Here is a 13,921-nt window from a genome sequence, read left to right on the forward strand (position 1 = left end):
AGCAGACTTTAACAAGGGCCCCACGAGATCCATGGCTATTCTGTCAAACGGGACCTCTATAATAGGCATGGGAACTAGTGGGCTCCTGAAATGGGGTCTAGGGGCATGATACTGGCATTCAGGACAGGAAGAACAATATTCAGACACTTCTTTATAAACCCCTGGCCAAAAGAACCTTTGTAAAACTCTTTCAGTGGTTTTTTCTGCCCCTAAATGTCCTGCGGTAACGTGACTATGAGCTAAATCTAGTACCGTTCTCCGATAAGGCTGGGGAACTACCAGCTGTTCCACCACATCCTCACCCCTTTTGACAATGTGGTACAAGAGCTCATTACAGATGGCCATGTGGGGATACGTAACCCTGTCACCTGGTACCACAGGTTCCCCATTAACAATCTTAACATTCTCTCTAGCCTTTATTAAGGTAGGATCCTTTAACTGTTCAGACGCAAACAGATCCTTCTTTACCTCCAGGTCAGGCACGCTTTCAGTTCTAACTACTATGTCTCTGTTCCCGGCAAGAGGGTCCTCACTGGACTCCCCATCTGTCACTTCCCCAGCCAAACTAGCAAAAGGCAAAGGGCCAGAAAGTTCCGAAGACCCACGTACATCCAAAAAATCACCGGTATTATCAACTGGCTTTTTACTTCTCACATCTGTTGATAACCGTGATTCCCACAGTTTCCAAAAATGAGGAAAATCCCTCCCTATTATGGCCTCATGCACCAAGGTAGGGACCAGTCCCACTTTAACCATTGCTGACCCACAACAAGTTTCTATATTCACCTCAGCAGTGGCATAATATTGGGTATCCCCATGTATGCAAGTTACCCCAATAGGTATTTGCTGGACCTTTAAGGGGTTCACTAACCCAGCTTTCACGAGGGTAACTAAACTTCCTGAATCTAGCAAGGCCTCTACCCGGTTACCTTCTAAGAACACATCACACATTTGTTTTTCCAGCTCAGGTGAAGGTACCACAGTACAGGCTAACCTAGCAAAGAAAGACATTCTGCGACATTCAAAGGCAGCATCACATTGCATGGGTTCTTGCGTGACTGGGCAATTGGCAATAACATGACCTGGCATACCACACCTAAAACATTTAACCACACGATTATCAACCCATTTGGGCAGCATAGACCGTTCTAGCCCCATTGGCCTGTTTCCAGGGCCAGTGTTTACAGTCTCTCCAGCCTTGCGTTCTCTTAACCGCCCAGCAACGTTTTCCCACGGAACAGTCTTACCAGTCTTTACTGAAGGGCGCTGTCGAGGATCTATGGGTTGCTGGGTGGTCATCAGTAGTTCCTCTGCTGCCAAATACCTCTCTACCATGTCCACTAATTGGTCAGCAGTACCCGGGTTTCCATGGCTCACCCACTTGCGCAGGACCATGGGCAAAGATCTCAAGTAGCGGTCCATGACGACTCTTTCCACCATCTGGGGACCAGTTAATGTCTCTGGCTGCAGCCATTTTTTTGTTAGCTGAATAAGGTCGTGCATCTGGGAGCGCGGAGGCTTCTCCATGGCGTACAGCCAACGGTGCACCCGTTGTGCTCGTACTGACAGCGTGACTCCCAGGCGGGTCAGGATCTCAGTCTTTAGTTTATCATAGTCCCGAGCCTCAGCAGGGCTTAAATCAAAGTAAGCTTTTTGGGGCTCACCTGACAGGAAAGGTGCCAGCAGACTGGCCCACTGTGCTTTCGGCCAGTTCTCACGCTCGGCAGTCCTTTCAAACGTGGTCAGATAGGCCTCCACATCATCAGCCTCTGTCATTTTCTGCAGGAAGTGACTGGCTCGTATAGAACTAGAGCTGGTTGGAGCACTGACGGCCACATCTCCAACCCGAGCTGCAAGTCTCTGCACCACTTCTGCTAAGGCCTCTCTATCCTGACGCTGTAGTCTCCAATTTTCCTCCATTGCCACCTGCTGCTGTCGGTTGGCCTCCTGCTGAGCCGCTGTAGCTTGCAGCAAGGCTTTAAGCAGATCCTCCATGTCAACAGATTTTTCAGGCGGCTTTGCAGCTGCTTTCACCCAGGACATATATCAAACCCTCAGGGGTGAGTCTCAGTAACTTCACACTGGGCTGTATCTGCATAAACCACCGTTTTCTGCAGGCCTCACAAAGCTGCTGCTTTCACTTATGCGCAGAACGGCCTGCTCGCATTCTCCACCAAGTTGTAACACTGTAGGGGTGCAAGGTGCCTTTTCCTGGGGAATATGGCAGCACGCAGCAGCTGAGGAACAACACAAGTCCAGTTTCTGGTACAACTGACCCCGGCCAGTTTTATTGAAACAGAAAATAAAACAAACCCCAAAATAAAAATACCTTGCCTGTCCGGCACTAACTAAACATAAGATGTTCCTAACTGTCACTAAACAAAACACAGAGTTCTTCAGTACATACTGTATAGCTTACTTGCATCAGAAAGCGTGTCTCTCACACACAGATCCTGCAGCCTTCCCAGGCAGTCTGCCCATACTAATCAGGTTAGAAGCACTATATCACTCTTACACAGCTGAAACCCTGATTAGCCCTCTGTGAGGCCAAAGACCCGAACTGGGCCCAATGTCTAGAACTCGCCTTATCTCTCTCTCAGAGCCTTTACCCAGCTTTTACAGCAAACTGAAAAGGTTCAGACAAAACAAAAAGCATTTTTCCTAGAAGTTAACATTTTCTAAAACATGTAAGACAAGAACCTGGGACAAATATACCTGCCCTCAAACACTATCCCAGTGTTCTTGTCACAGTATGTATATATATATATATATATATATATTAATTATAGAGGCCCGGCACACCATAGCATACCTCATAACTTGTGTACACGCTTGGCCATGATGACGGTGAGTAATCCCGAAATGTAGGACCACAATAGAGGACAACGTTTTATACAGACAACCAGCCTGCTGAGTACTGTCTTTATCCTATTGATGGCACGAAGTCGAAGTGACGAAACACATTGGGGTGTGGTCTAACGTTCAAAGGGGTAACAAGGTATCCTGCATGGGCTAATACTGTGTGGTGTGTGACACCTTTACCCTACTTTTGAATTTATTATACCCACGGTGGTCTGCCCGCTGCCTTTGGTACGTGTGTATTCTTATGTGAATGTCTGAACAAATACCTTTTTAATCATTACATGCACTATGGAGTTTTTAATCATTCCTCTATCTATCTATATATATATATATATATATATATATATATATTCTGCATAAATGTGCCATGTTTTGTATTCATATCTTCATTTACGTTCGATTTATCCGTCCAATCTGTCTGGTCGGAACAAAAATCTAGTAATGGTAATGTATGGGAGCAAATGACAATCAACCATTTGCTCCCAAATGCTGGAAAATGGTCAAAAAATGTTTTAGGATAAATTTGTTAATTCATGGTGCGTATGCCCAGTTAGGAAGTGGCCCTCTTTTGGTCACCATTTCCCCTCTTAAACTCACAATTCTTGAATTGCCGCCTAGGAAAGTTATTTCCTATCTATATTGCAACTTTACTTTCTGATTTCTGCCTGATTCCCTTCTCCCTCTTAGAAATGAATTGAAGGTGGATTTGGGCTGTCGTCAAGATAATAATTGGACTCAAAATTTGGGATCTACTCGCTACACCTCACCATGTGTCAGATTTCAACAAATTCATTATTTTGTTTTTCATAGATCCTATCAGTACCTGCTGGTCTAGCTCATATTGATTGTAGTAATTCTTCTAGGTGTCAGAAATACCTTGATTTTAGCTGTGGGAATGTCCCAATGTCCACAACTTTTGACTATTGGTTTGGTCAGACTTTTGTGCTACGCTTCTAACACTGTCTCCTGCAGAAGCCATGTTGTGTTTATTTGGATTGAATGTTACGTTTGCCTGCTCATGGTATACTTTGCATCCCTGGATATTTAAAAATGGTGGGCACTTTTAACGATACCATAGACCATGAGTGTTTTATTTAAAAAGCTACTCCAAAATTTCTCAAGCTATGGGTTAGGTGCTTTCAGTCTCCCCTGGGTTTCCGGCGGCCTGTCAGGATGTTTTTTTTCTTTTCTTCTTCATTCTACTGTGATTTGGTCCGGCACTTGTCTTCTTTACTCCCTTCTGTTTTACACTCTGAAATATTAATATGTGCTCATCATGGTGATGTTTAGCAGATGTTTAAGTGTTTCCCTCCTTAGTGTAAAGAACAATAGATGATAAAAAATCACTACATAAACCCCGGGAACTTCCTTGAAATTATAAATGTGTAGCAGCTAGTGTAGTGGAAAGTGAGTTCAAAACCTTCCAAAATAATTAAAATGACAAAAACACACATGGTGCCTCAGTAAACTTAAATTAATAAATAAATAATATAATTAAAATATACAGATGATGCCATGTAAAACAATGAAGCTCACTTGAAGTTGTTAGAATATATAATTTAGTGGTATAAATACATAGAATTCTTAAACAATAATACAAAAATTTACAATAAGAACTCAATATATCTCTTGAGATTAAAAAAAAGGAAATATCCTATGAATTTGTCATAGCTTCCTATAGATTAGGAAACAGTAAGAGGTTCATATGATTTAAGTCTTCAAGAAAAGCTATTTTCTCAGTTATTTAAGCTGGCCCAATGTCCAAAAACTTTTCAGTGTGATTTAGAATGATTGACAAACTCTAGAGTTTTCTTTATCAATTGGCTTAAAGTAAAGCAAATACATAAAACTAATACTTGTTGCTATACATTTTACCTTTGTTTCCCAATAGAAACCTATTTTTTAAAATCATTGAATGACTAAGTCCTCTCTTTATCTGTAGAGGGATGACTCCTGCTGAAGCTGAAATGCACTTCTTGGAAAATGCCAAAAAATTGTCAATGTATGGAGTGGATCTACATCATGCTAAGGTATGGACATATATCTGCCTGCAGGTCTTCTTTATATCGAAGCCATGCCTTGATTGCCAACATTTTTGCCTATACTATATCTTTCATTTTGTAATAGCAGCTTTATGGCGTTTATAGGTGAAAATATTATGATGTCATTTAGGTAGATTTACATCCAAAAATATTGCAATCTGTGTGAGTTTCTTCATCTACCTGACTGTGCGGGTTATACCATTAGCCCCAACAGCCAACACTTACTGGAGATTATGTTTGGCACATGAAACAAAATCCCAGATAATCATACCTTAGAGCCGTGCTTCTTTGCGAAAACACATGGGTCCAGAAACTTATCCTGGATCTCATGTGTTTTCACTCGAAAACAGGTCATCCAGGAAAAATGGGCTAAAATTGGATACCCCGATAATAACCATCGGGCTAAACTACTGCAGCCTGTTTTGTTTTTTAGGCCAAAAAAATGAGTGCTGGTAATAGGATACGTCCCTGTGTATGCTTTCTCACTAGTAAAAGTAGTTGGTTGGTTCTTGATATAGACAGTTAAATAAACACAATAGTGGTAATAACTATTTTTGTTATTGTTTGTTTTCATTTCCACACAGGTGCATCTGATCATTTAAGTTAATTAAATTTCCAGGATTTTTTTTTTTTTAACTTCACTTATTTTTGTGCACCGCTATTATGCCAGATTATATACTGTACATTTCTTGTTTTGATAGCCTATGTTTAGGCTTGTTTTGACCATGCAGTCTTAATGCAGTCCATTGGTAAGTTTAATGCCACCGAGACCAATAATTGAGTTGGCACATGGGACCTGATTCTGAGCTAGACACAAAATAAGGATGTGCGCAGCATCCAGATTTACTACTTTATTGGTCAGGGTTAAAGTGAGCCGGATCGGGAAGGAACTGCGTTCTGTCAGTTCCGCTTGGAGAACTCCTCCGGCTCACCTAACCCCTGATGGCAGCCAGCGGCGCAGGGAGATGCCGGGCGCCCGCTGAGATTTTTTTATCAGCGGGCACCCGGCTTCCTCTTTGCAGCGGCAGCCGGAGGCAGGAGCTCACTCATGAGCTCCGTTTTATGGCTTTTGCAGTGTGCAGCGTGCACTATGGGAGAGACGTCATGACATCTCTTCCATAATTCCGAGGAGCGGCGGCAAGGAAGGACGCCAGCGGTCGGATGCAGGTGCTGGGCTTAAGGTGAGTATATTGTGTTGGTTGTTTTGTTTTTTTGTGTGTAAGTGGCACTACTGGAGGGCAAAACTAAAGGAGGCATATCTACGGGGGCATAGCTACTTGGGGCATATTTACAGGGACCATATCTACAGGGGGGATATCCACATCTACAGAGGCCATATCTACAGGGGGCATTGCATAAGGGGCACTACTACTGTAGGCATGTGTATTTGGGGTGCTACTACTGTGGGCTCTCTGTTTAAGGGGCACTAATGTGTGTCATAACATGAATAAGGGACACTTATGTGGTGCAATGTGAATAAGATTGTGCTACTGTGCGGCGTAATTTGAATTGGGGATACTATTGGGTGACCATGCTCCTTTTTTGTGGCGCGTGCCGCAGGTGCACGGGCGGAGGAGGGGGAGGTGAGTTCCACCACCTTCCCAGGACCACTTTAAGCACTGGTCAGACCATCTGTGTGCAGGCATGGAAGCCGGCCTTCACGCTCACAGCGTTCACATGACACTCCCACAAGATAGGTAACTGCCCAGAAATGCCCATGTCATGGACAGAGAGAAACGTCTACCATTTTACCTTCATCCTGATGTCTGTGCATGGTGCAGTATATGCATAGTCTCCTTTATCCAAACAGTCTACTGATAATCTCAGGATATGTCCACTTATAAGATTGCGTCCAACTCGGAATCAGACCCATGATGCGTGGTATGAGCAGGTCGGTGGTCATGTGAAAAAAGTTGCAAAAATCATACCTGACAACATTTCCAATTACTCATGAATATGCCCGGTCACACCCCAAATTCATCCAATCATGTATGAGGGTGCAATAAAACGGAACGCTCATGTTATGTCTAGGACTGTTGGCTTGTACGATCACGTGGGACATCCATCAGACTCCTACAGTTCCTTGCTAATTCACAGCTTTACATCTGAGCTGACAGAAATCTCAGTGGTTTTAACACAGCAAGATGAGAAGCCTCTTAAACTGCTCACTAGTTTTCAACCTCAGTCTAGCCATATAATATTTCTTATTGCAACATTTACATGGATTGCCTTTTCAGAGAAACATTCTGCATTATGACTTGTAAATGCCTAGCTCAGAACTTTCACTGCTCTCTTTCTCTATATCTATTTACAATACGCCGTTAAAGGTCTGAAGATCACGGTGCATGATTAATCTATTTCATTCCAGACAGCATGTCTGCGCAATAGATAAGTCAGTCAGGTAGAACATAGTGATATGACATTCTGGTTATTACAAAGAAGATGATCATACCTAACTAAAAGCCATTTGTTTGACATTTTAGTTGAACACATTTACCCCAATTCAGTATTTTAAATAAGGAATTCAGCAGTAAATAAATAAGCCTTACCCATATGACTAGCGCAGTGAAAGTTCAATCAATTCCACAGTTTACGAGAAGGTGGAAAGCTTGAAGTCACATGAAGTATAGCATCACGTAGTCACATTCTGAAAAATGAAAAGACAAAAGACACATTGAAAATAAAAGATAAGATGTAGACACATCAAATGTGCCATTTATTGAGATAAGTAAGTAAGTAAGAAGAAAGTGTGTATTGCATTAATTATGTAGAAAACGGGTTTGGATTTACAAAACAGCACTTTGCAAATCACTATACATTGGGCCTAATTCAAGGTTTATTCGCAAAAGCAAAATCTTCCTCTAATGGCAAAACAATGGGGGTAATTCCAAGTTGATCGCAGCAGGAAATTTTTTAGCAATTGGGCAAAACCATGTGCACTGCAGGGGGGGGGGGGGGCAGATATAACATTTGCAGAGAGAGTTAGATTTGGGTGTGGTGTGTTCAATCTGCAATCTAATTTGCAGTGTAAAAATAAAGCAGCCAGTATTTACCCTGCACAGAAACAAAATAACTCACCCAAATCTAACTCTTTCTGCAAATGTTATATCTGCCACACCTGCAGTGCACATGGTTTTGCCCAATTGCTAACTTTCTTGCTGCTGCGATCAACTCAGAATTACCCCCAATGTGCACTGCCGGTGGGGCAGATATAACATGTGCAGAGAGAGTTAGATTTGGGTGGGGTGTGTTCAAACTGAAATCTAAATTGCAGTATAAAAAAAAAGCAGACAGTATTTACCATGTTCACAAACAATATAACCCACCCAAATCTAAATCTCTCTGCACATGTTGTATATCCCCCCCCCCCCCCTGCAGTACACATAGTTTTGTCCATAAGAGGAAGATTTTGCGTTCAACCTTGAATTAGGCCCATTGTTAACGGTTTTAAGCCCAAAACCTGGCCTTCTGTTGATGTGTGATATTGCATTCTCTAAAATGCATGTGGCCTGGCCCAAACTGCTTGGTAACACTGGTTGAGAAGCAGGTGCAGAGGATTTTTGTATTCTTGATCCTCACCCCCTAAGAGGACTGGTCCCGATGCTATATAATACCCTTGTTAAACTAAAAACCCGGTCCACCTTGGGTTATTGAACATGATTTCAAGCCGTGTTACAGCTGCTTGAAACCATGTTCACACTGCAGGCTGGACCCAAGTTATTACCGAGTCATCCCTTTGCCAGAGCTTGGTGACATCATCTCCATGCGTCGGTGATCTGGCTTTCTGATGCATTAGCATGACCGGGTTTAGATGGGTCGCCATTTCTCACGAATGACTATCCGTCATGATTAGAAATGTGCGGGTTCAGATTTACCCGGATTTACTCTGATTTACCCAGCTCTCAATACGGCATCTTATTGGCTCTCGGATATCATATGTTTTGGATAGCCAATAAGAGAAATCCGGATAAATCCGAACTTGTTTTAATTCTGGCATTAAGAAACGAGTAAATCCGAACCCGCACATCTCTAGTCATGACCCAGTTAGCAAACCTGGGACACACAACCCATGTAGACCCTTTCACAACAAGCCAGAACCAAGGTTGCCACGGCAATATCCCAGGTCAGAGGCTCAGTGTGAAATGGGTATACAGTAACAGTAATTACATAGTAACATAGTTAATGAGGTTGAAAAGAGGCAAAATGCCCATCGGGTTCGACCTGCATTCTGTATTAAGCTGTGCACATTATAATGTACCTGCTGAAATAATGGTTTAGTACCACTTAACCATAATTTGTATCACTCCCAGATATTTAATGTCAATATATTAAATTTTATAGCCATGGGTACTTTTCTCATACGTCCTAGAGGATGCTGGGGTCACTTCAAGAACGATGGGGTATAGACGGGATCCGCAGGAGACATGGGCACTTTAAGACTTTCAAAGGGGTGTGAACTGGCTCATCCCTCTATGACCCTCCTCCAGACTCCAGTTTAGAATCTGTGCCCAGGCAAACTGGATGCATTCTGAGGAGCTCTACTGAGTTTCTCTGAAAAGACTTTATGTTAGGTTTTTTATGTTCAGGGAGAACTGCTGGCAACAGTCTTCCTGCTTCGTGGGACTTAGGGGAGAGAAGTCAGACCTACTTCTGTGAGTTTAAAGGCTCTGCTTCTTTGGCTACAGGACACCATTAGCTCCTGAGGGTCTGATCGCTAGGTACGCCTAGATGCTCGTTCCCAGAGCCTGCCATCACCCCCCTGGCAGAGCCAGAAGTCAGAAGACAGGTGAGTAGAAGAAGATCAGAAGACTTCCGTGACGGCTTTGAGGTACCGCACAGCGATCGCACGCTGCTCGCGATGCTCCCACACACAGCGGCACTACAGGGTGCAGGGCGCAGGGGGCGGGGCGCCCTGGGCAGCATTTTAGCCTCAATAACTACCTGGCAAGAGCGGACTAAGTGCCAGGGCACTGTGCGGACCCCCGCCAGTGTAAAAAAAAAAGAAAAAAGAGCGGGTCTGAAGTGCGCCATTACGGGGGTGGGGCTTAGCCCTCACAGCACACAGCCCGGCGCCATTTTCTCTTCACAAGGCTGCAGAGACGCTGGTCCTACCTCACACAGCTGTACAATTAACAGGGTGCAAAACGGGGGGGGGGGGGGGTTGGCACAGTTGTTTTGGTGCAGTATATATAACTTATAAAAGCCCTGCAGGTCTGGGACATCTTCTGTGGTGTTTTCAGTCCGGGATTAGGCGCTGGGGTGTGAGCTGGCAATACTCCCTCTGTGTCTCTCTGACAGGCTTTACTGTGGGTCTGTCCCCTATAGGCCAAGTGTGTTTGCGTGTGTTGGGTGCACGTGTGTCGGCTTGTCTGAGGCAGAGTGCTTTTTCCAGGAGGAGACTATGTTAGGGACACAAACGTCTGTGGGAGTGACCCTGTCGGCCCCGCCGACACCGGATTGGGTGAATGTTTTGAGTGCCTTGAATGCTAATGTGGCTCTGATAAATAAAAAATTGGATAAATCTGAGTCTCAGAACCAGGCTTGGAAGAAATCCGTAGAGGATGTGTTGTTTCAAGTCCAACCCCCTCGGTGTCACAAAAACGTTCATTTGCCCAGCTGGCAGACACGGATACCGACACGGACTCTGACTCAAGTGTCGACTATAGTGATGTCAGATTAGATCCAAAACTGGCAAAGAGCATTCAGTACATGATTGTGGCTATAAAAGATGTATTACATATCACTGAGGACCCTACTGTTCCTGATACTAGGGTCTGTATGTATAAAGGGAAGAGACCTGAGGTAACATTTCCTCCCTCTCATGAACTGAACACGCTTTCTGAAAAGGTTTGGGAAAATCCTGACAAAAAGTTTCAGATTCCCAAAAGGATTGGGAAAAATGGGGGTCATCCCCCATTGTGGACAAAGCTCTGTCACGGCTGTCCAAAAAGGTGGCTCTTCTGTCCCCTGACACGGCAGCCCTAAAAGATACTGCGGATCGTAGACAGGAAAATACATTGAAATCCATTTATGTCACCACGGGTACGCTACTCAGACCAGCCATTGCATCTGCGTGGGTAAGTAGCATTCTTTTGACATTAGGTCATATCAGGGATGCTGCAGTCTACCTAAAGGAAGCTGTGAGAGATATTGGCCTCTTGGGATCACGGGCCAATGCAATGGCAGTCTCAGCTAGGAGAGCATTGTGGATTCATCAATGGAATGCTGATACTGACTCTAAGAAAGCTATGGAGTCTCTACCGTATAAAGGTGGTGTATTGTTTGGTGACGGCCTCGCTGATTTTGTATCTACGGCTACCGTGGGTAAGTCATAATTTTTACCTTATGTGCCTGCACCACAAAAGAAAGCACACCACTATCAGATGCAGTCCTTTCTGCCCAATAAATACAGAAACGGCCGAGGGTCTTCCTTCCTTGCTACTAGAGGAAAGGGAAAAGGTAAACGATCACCGGCCGTGGCCGGTTCCCAGGAGCAGAAGTCCTCCCCGGCTTCTGCCAAGTCCACCGCATGACGCTGGGGCTCCTCTGCAGGAGTCCGCACCGGTGGGGGCACGTCTCACGCTCTTCAGTCAGTTCTGGGCTCGTTCGGCGCTGGACCCATGGGTCTTGGAAATAGTGTCCCAGGGGTACAAACTGGAGTTTCAAGACGTTCCCCCTCACCGATTTTTCAAATCGGCCTTACCAGCTTCTCTTCCAGACAGGGAGGTAGTATGCGCTGTAATACAAAAATTGTGTCACAATCAGGTCATCGTCGGGGTTCCCCCGTCACAACAAGGAGAAGGCTTTTATTCTAGCCTGTTCGTGGTCCCGAAGCCAGACGGCTCAGTCAGACCAATCCTGAACTTCAAATCCCTCAATTTCTACCTAAAAAAATTCAAATTCAAGATGGAATCTCTCTGGGCAGTGATCTCCAGTCTGGAGGAGGGGGATTTTATGGTGTCGGTAGACATAAAGGATGCCTACTTACATGTTCTCATTTATCCCCCACATCAGGCTTACCTGAGGTTTGCAGTTCAGGATTGTCATTACCAATTTCAGACGTTGCCGTTTGGTCTGTCTACGGCTCCGAGGGTTTTCACCAAGGTAATGGCCGAAATGATGGTTCTCCTATGCAAGCAAGGAGTCACGATTATCCTGTACTTGGACGATCTCCTGATAAAGGCAAGATCCAGGGAACAATTTCTGCAGAACATTACGCTATCCCTGACAATTCTGCAGCAACATGGTTGGCTCCAAAAACCTGCCAAAATCACAGTTGGTTCCGATGAGACGGCTGTCGTTTTTGGAAATAATTCTGGACACAGAATTACAGAGAGTTTTTCTTCCAGTGGAAAAGGCTCTGGAAATTCAGAACTTAGTCAAACAAATCCTGAAACCGCCAAGAGTATCGATCCATCAATGCACTCAGTTGCTGGGGAAGATGGTGGCGGCCTATGAGGCCATTCAGTTTGGCAGATTCCATGCCAGAGTGTTTCAGTGGTACCTGTTGGACAAGTGGTCCGGGTCCCATCTGCACATGCACCGAAGGATAACCCTGTATTCCAAGACCAGAATCTCACTCCTGTGGTGGCTGCACAGCTCTCACCTCCTAGAGGGACGCAGATTCGGGGTCCAGGACTGGATCTTAGTGACCACGGATGCGAGTCTCCGAGGCTGGGGAGCAGTCACACGGGGAAAACTTCCAGGGAAGATGGTCAAGCCAGGAATGTGTCTACACATAAACGTTCTGGAGTTGAGGGCCATTCACAACGGCCTTCTGCAAGCGGAACATCTTCTTCGCAATCAGTCCGTCTTGATTCTGTCGGACAACATAACAGCAGTAGCGTACATAAACCGCCAGGGCGGAACAAAGAGCAGAGCGGCTATGGCAGAGGCTACAAATGTTCTCCATTGGGTGGAAAGGCATACAAGAGCTCTGTCAGCGATCTTCATTCCAGGAGTGGACAACTGGGAAGCAGACTTCCTTAGCAGACACGATCTCCATCCAGGAGAGTGGGGTCTTCATCAAGAGGTCTTTGCAGAAGTGACAAGTCTTTGGGGAATTCCTTAAATAGACATGATGGCGTCTCGCCTCAACAAGAAACTTCAGAGATATTGTTCCAGGTCGAGAGACCCTCAAGCAATAGCAGTGGACGCCCTAGTGACACAGTGGGTGTTTCAGTCGGTGTACGTGTTTCCTCCGCTTCCACTCATTCCAAAAGTGATAAAGATCATAAGATGAACAAAGGTTCCAACGATCCTCATTGTTCCAGACTGGCCAAGGATGGCTTGGTATCCAGATCTTCAGGAATTACTCATAAGAGATCCCTGTCCTATTCCTCTGAGGGAGGATCTGTTACAGCAGTGGCCGTGCGTGTTCCAAGACTTATTGTGACTTCGTTTGACGGCTTGGAGGTTGAATGCCGGATCCTAGCCCGAAAGGGTATTCCCAAGGAAGTCATCCCCACTCTTATTCAGGCCAGGAAAGGAGTAATGTCTAAACATTACCACCGTATTTGGAGAAAATACATGTCTTGGTGTGAATCCAAGAAGGCTCCTACGGAAGAATTTCAGTTAGGACGTTTTCTCCATTCTCTACAGGCCGGTGTGAATGCGGGCCTAAAGTTGGGCTCCATTAAAGTACAAATTTCATCCTTATCGGTTTTCTTCCAAAAACAATTGGCCTCCCTTCCAGAAGTTCAGACTTTTTTGAAAGACGTGTTGCACATCCAACCTCCCTTTGTGCCCCCTGTGGCACCGTGGGATCTTAACGTGGTGTTGCAATTCCTTCAATCTCATTGGTTTGAACCTTTACAAAAGGTGGAGTTGGAATTTCTCACTTGGAAAGTGGTCATGCTGTTGGCCCTGGCATCCTCCAGGCGGGTGTCTGAATTGGCGGCCTTGTCTCACAAGAGCCCTTATTTGATCTTCCATGAAGATAGAGCAGAGTTGCGGACTCGTCAGTAGTTTCTGACAAAAGTGGTTTCGTCGTTCCACTTGAACTAACCTATTGTGGT

At 44.8% G+C, this 13,921-nt stretch overlaps 1 protein-coding gene across 14 annotated transcripts in view; it reads left to right on the top strand.

Moving 5' to 3' along the window:
• The window catches only part of EPB41L3 (erythrocyte membrane protein band 4.1 like 3), a 346,176-nt gene that overhangs the window by 232,786 nt on the left and 99,469 nt on the right, over positions 1 to 13,921 (top strand). For all 14 annotated transcript variants that reach the window (XM_063923517.1, XM_063923521.1, XM_063923520.1 and 11 more), the window contains exon 8: positions 4,805 to 4,892. In XM_063923517.1, the coding sequence (XP_063779587.1) occupies positions 4,805 to 4,892 (88 nt within the window). The remainder of the gene's footprint in view (positions 1 to 4,804; positions 4,893 to 13,921) is intronic.

This window comes from Pseudophryne corroboree, chromosome 5 (assembly GCF_028390025.1).
Source record: "Pseudophryne corroboree isolate aPseCor3 chromosome 5, aPseCor3.hap2, whole genome shotgun sequence".
Lineage (NCBI taxonomy): Eukaryota > Metazoa > Chordata > Amphibia > Anura > Myobatrachidae > Pseudophryne > Pseudophryne corroboree.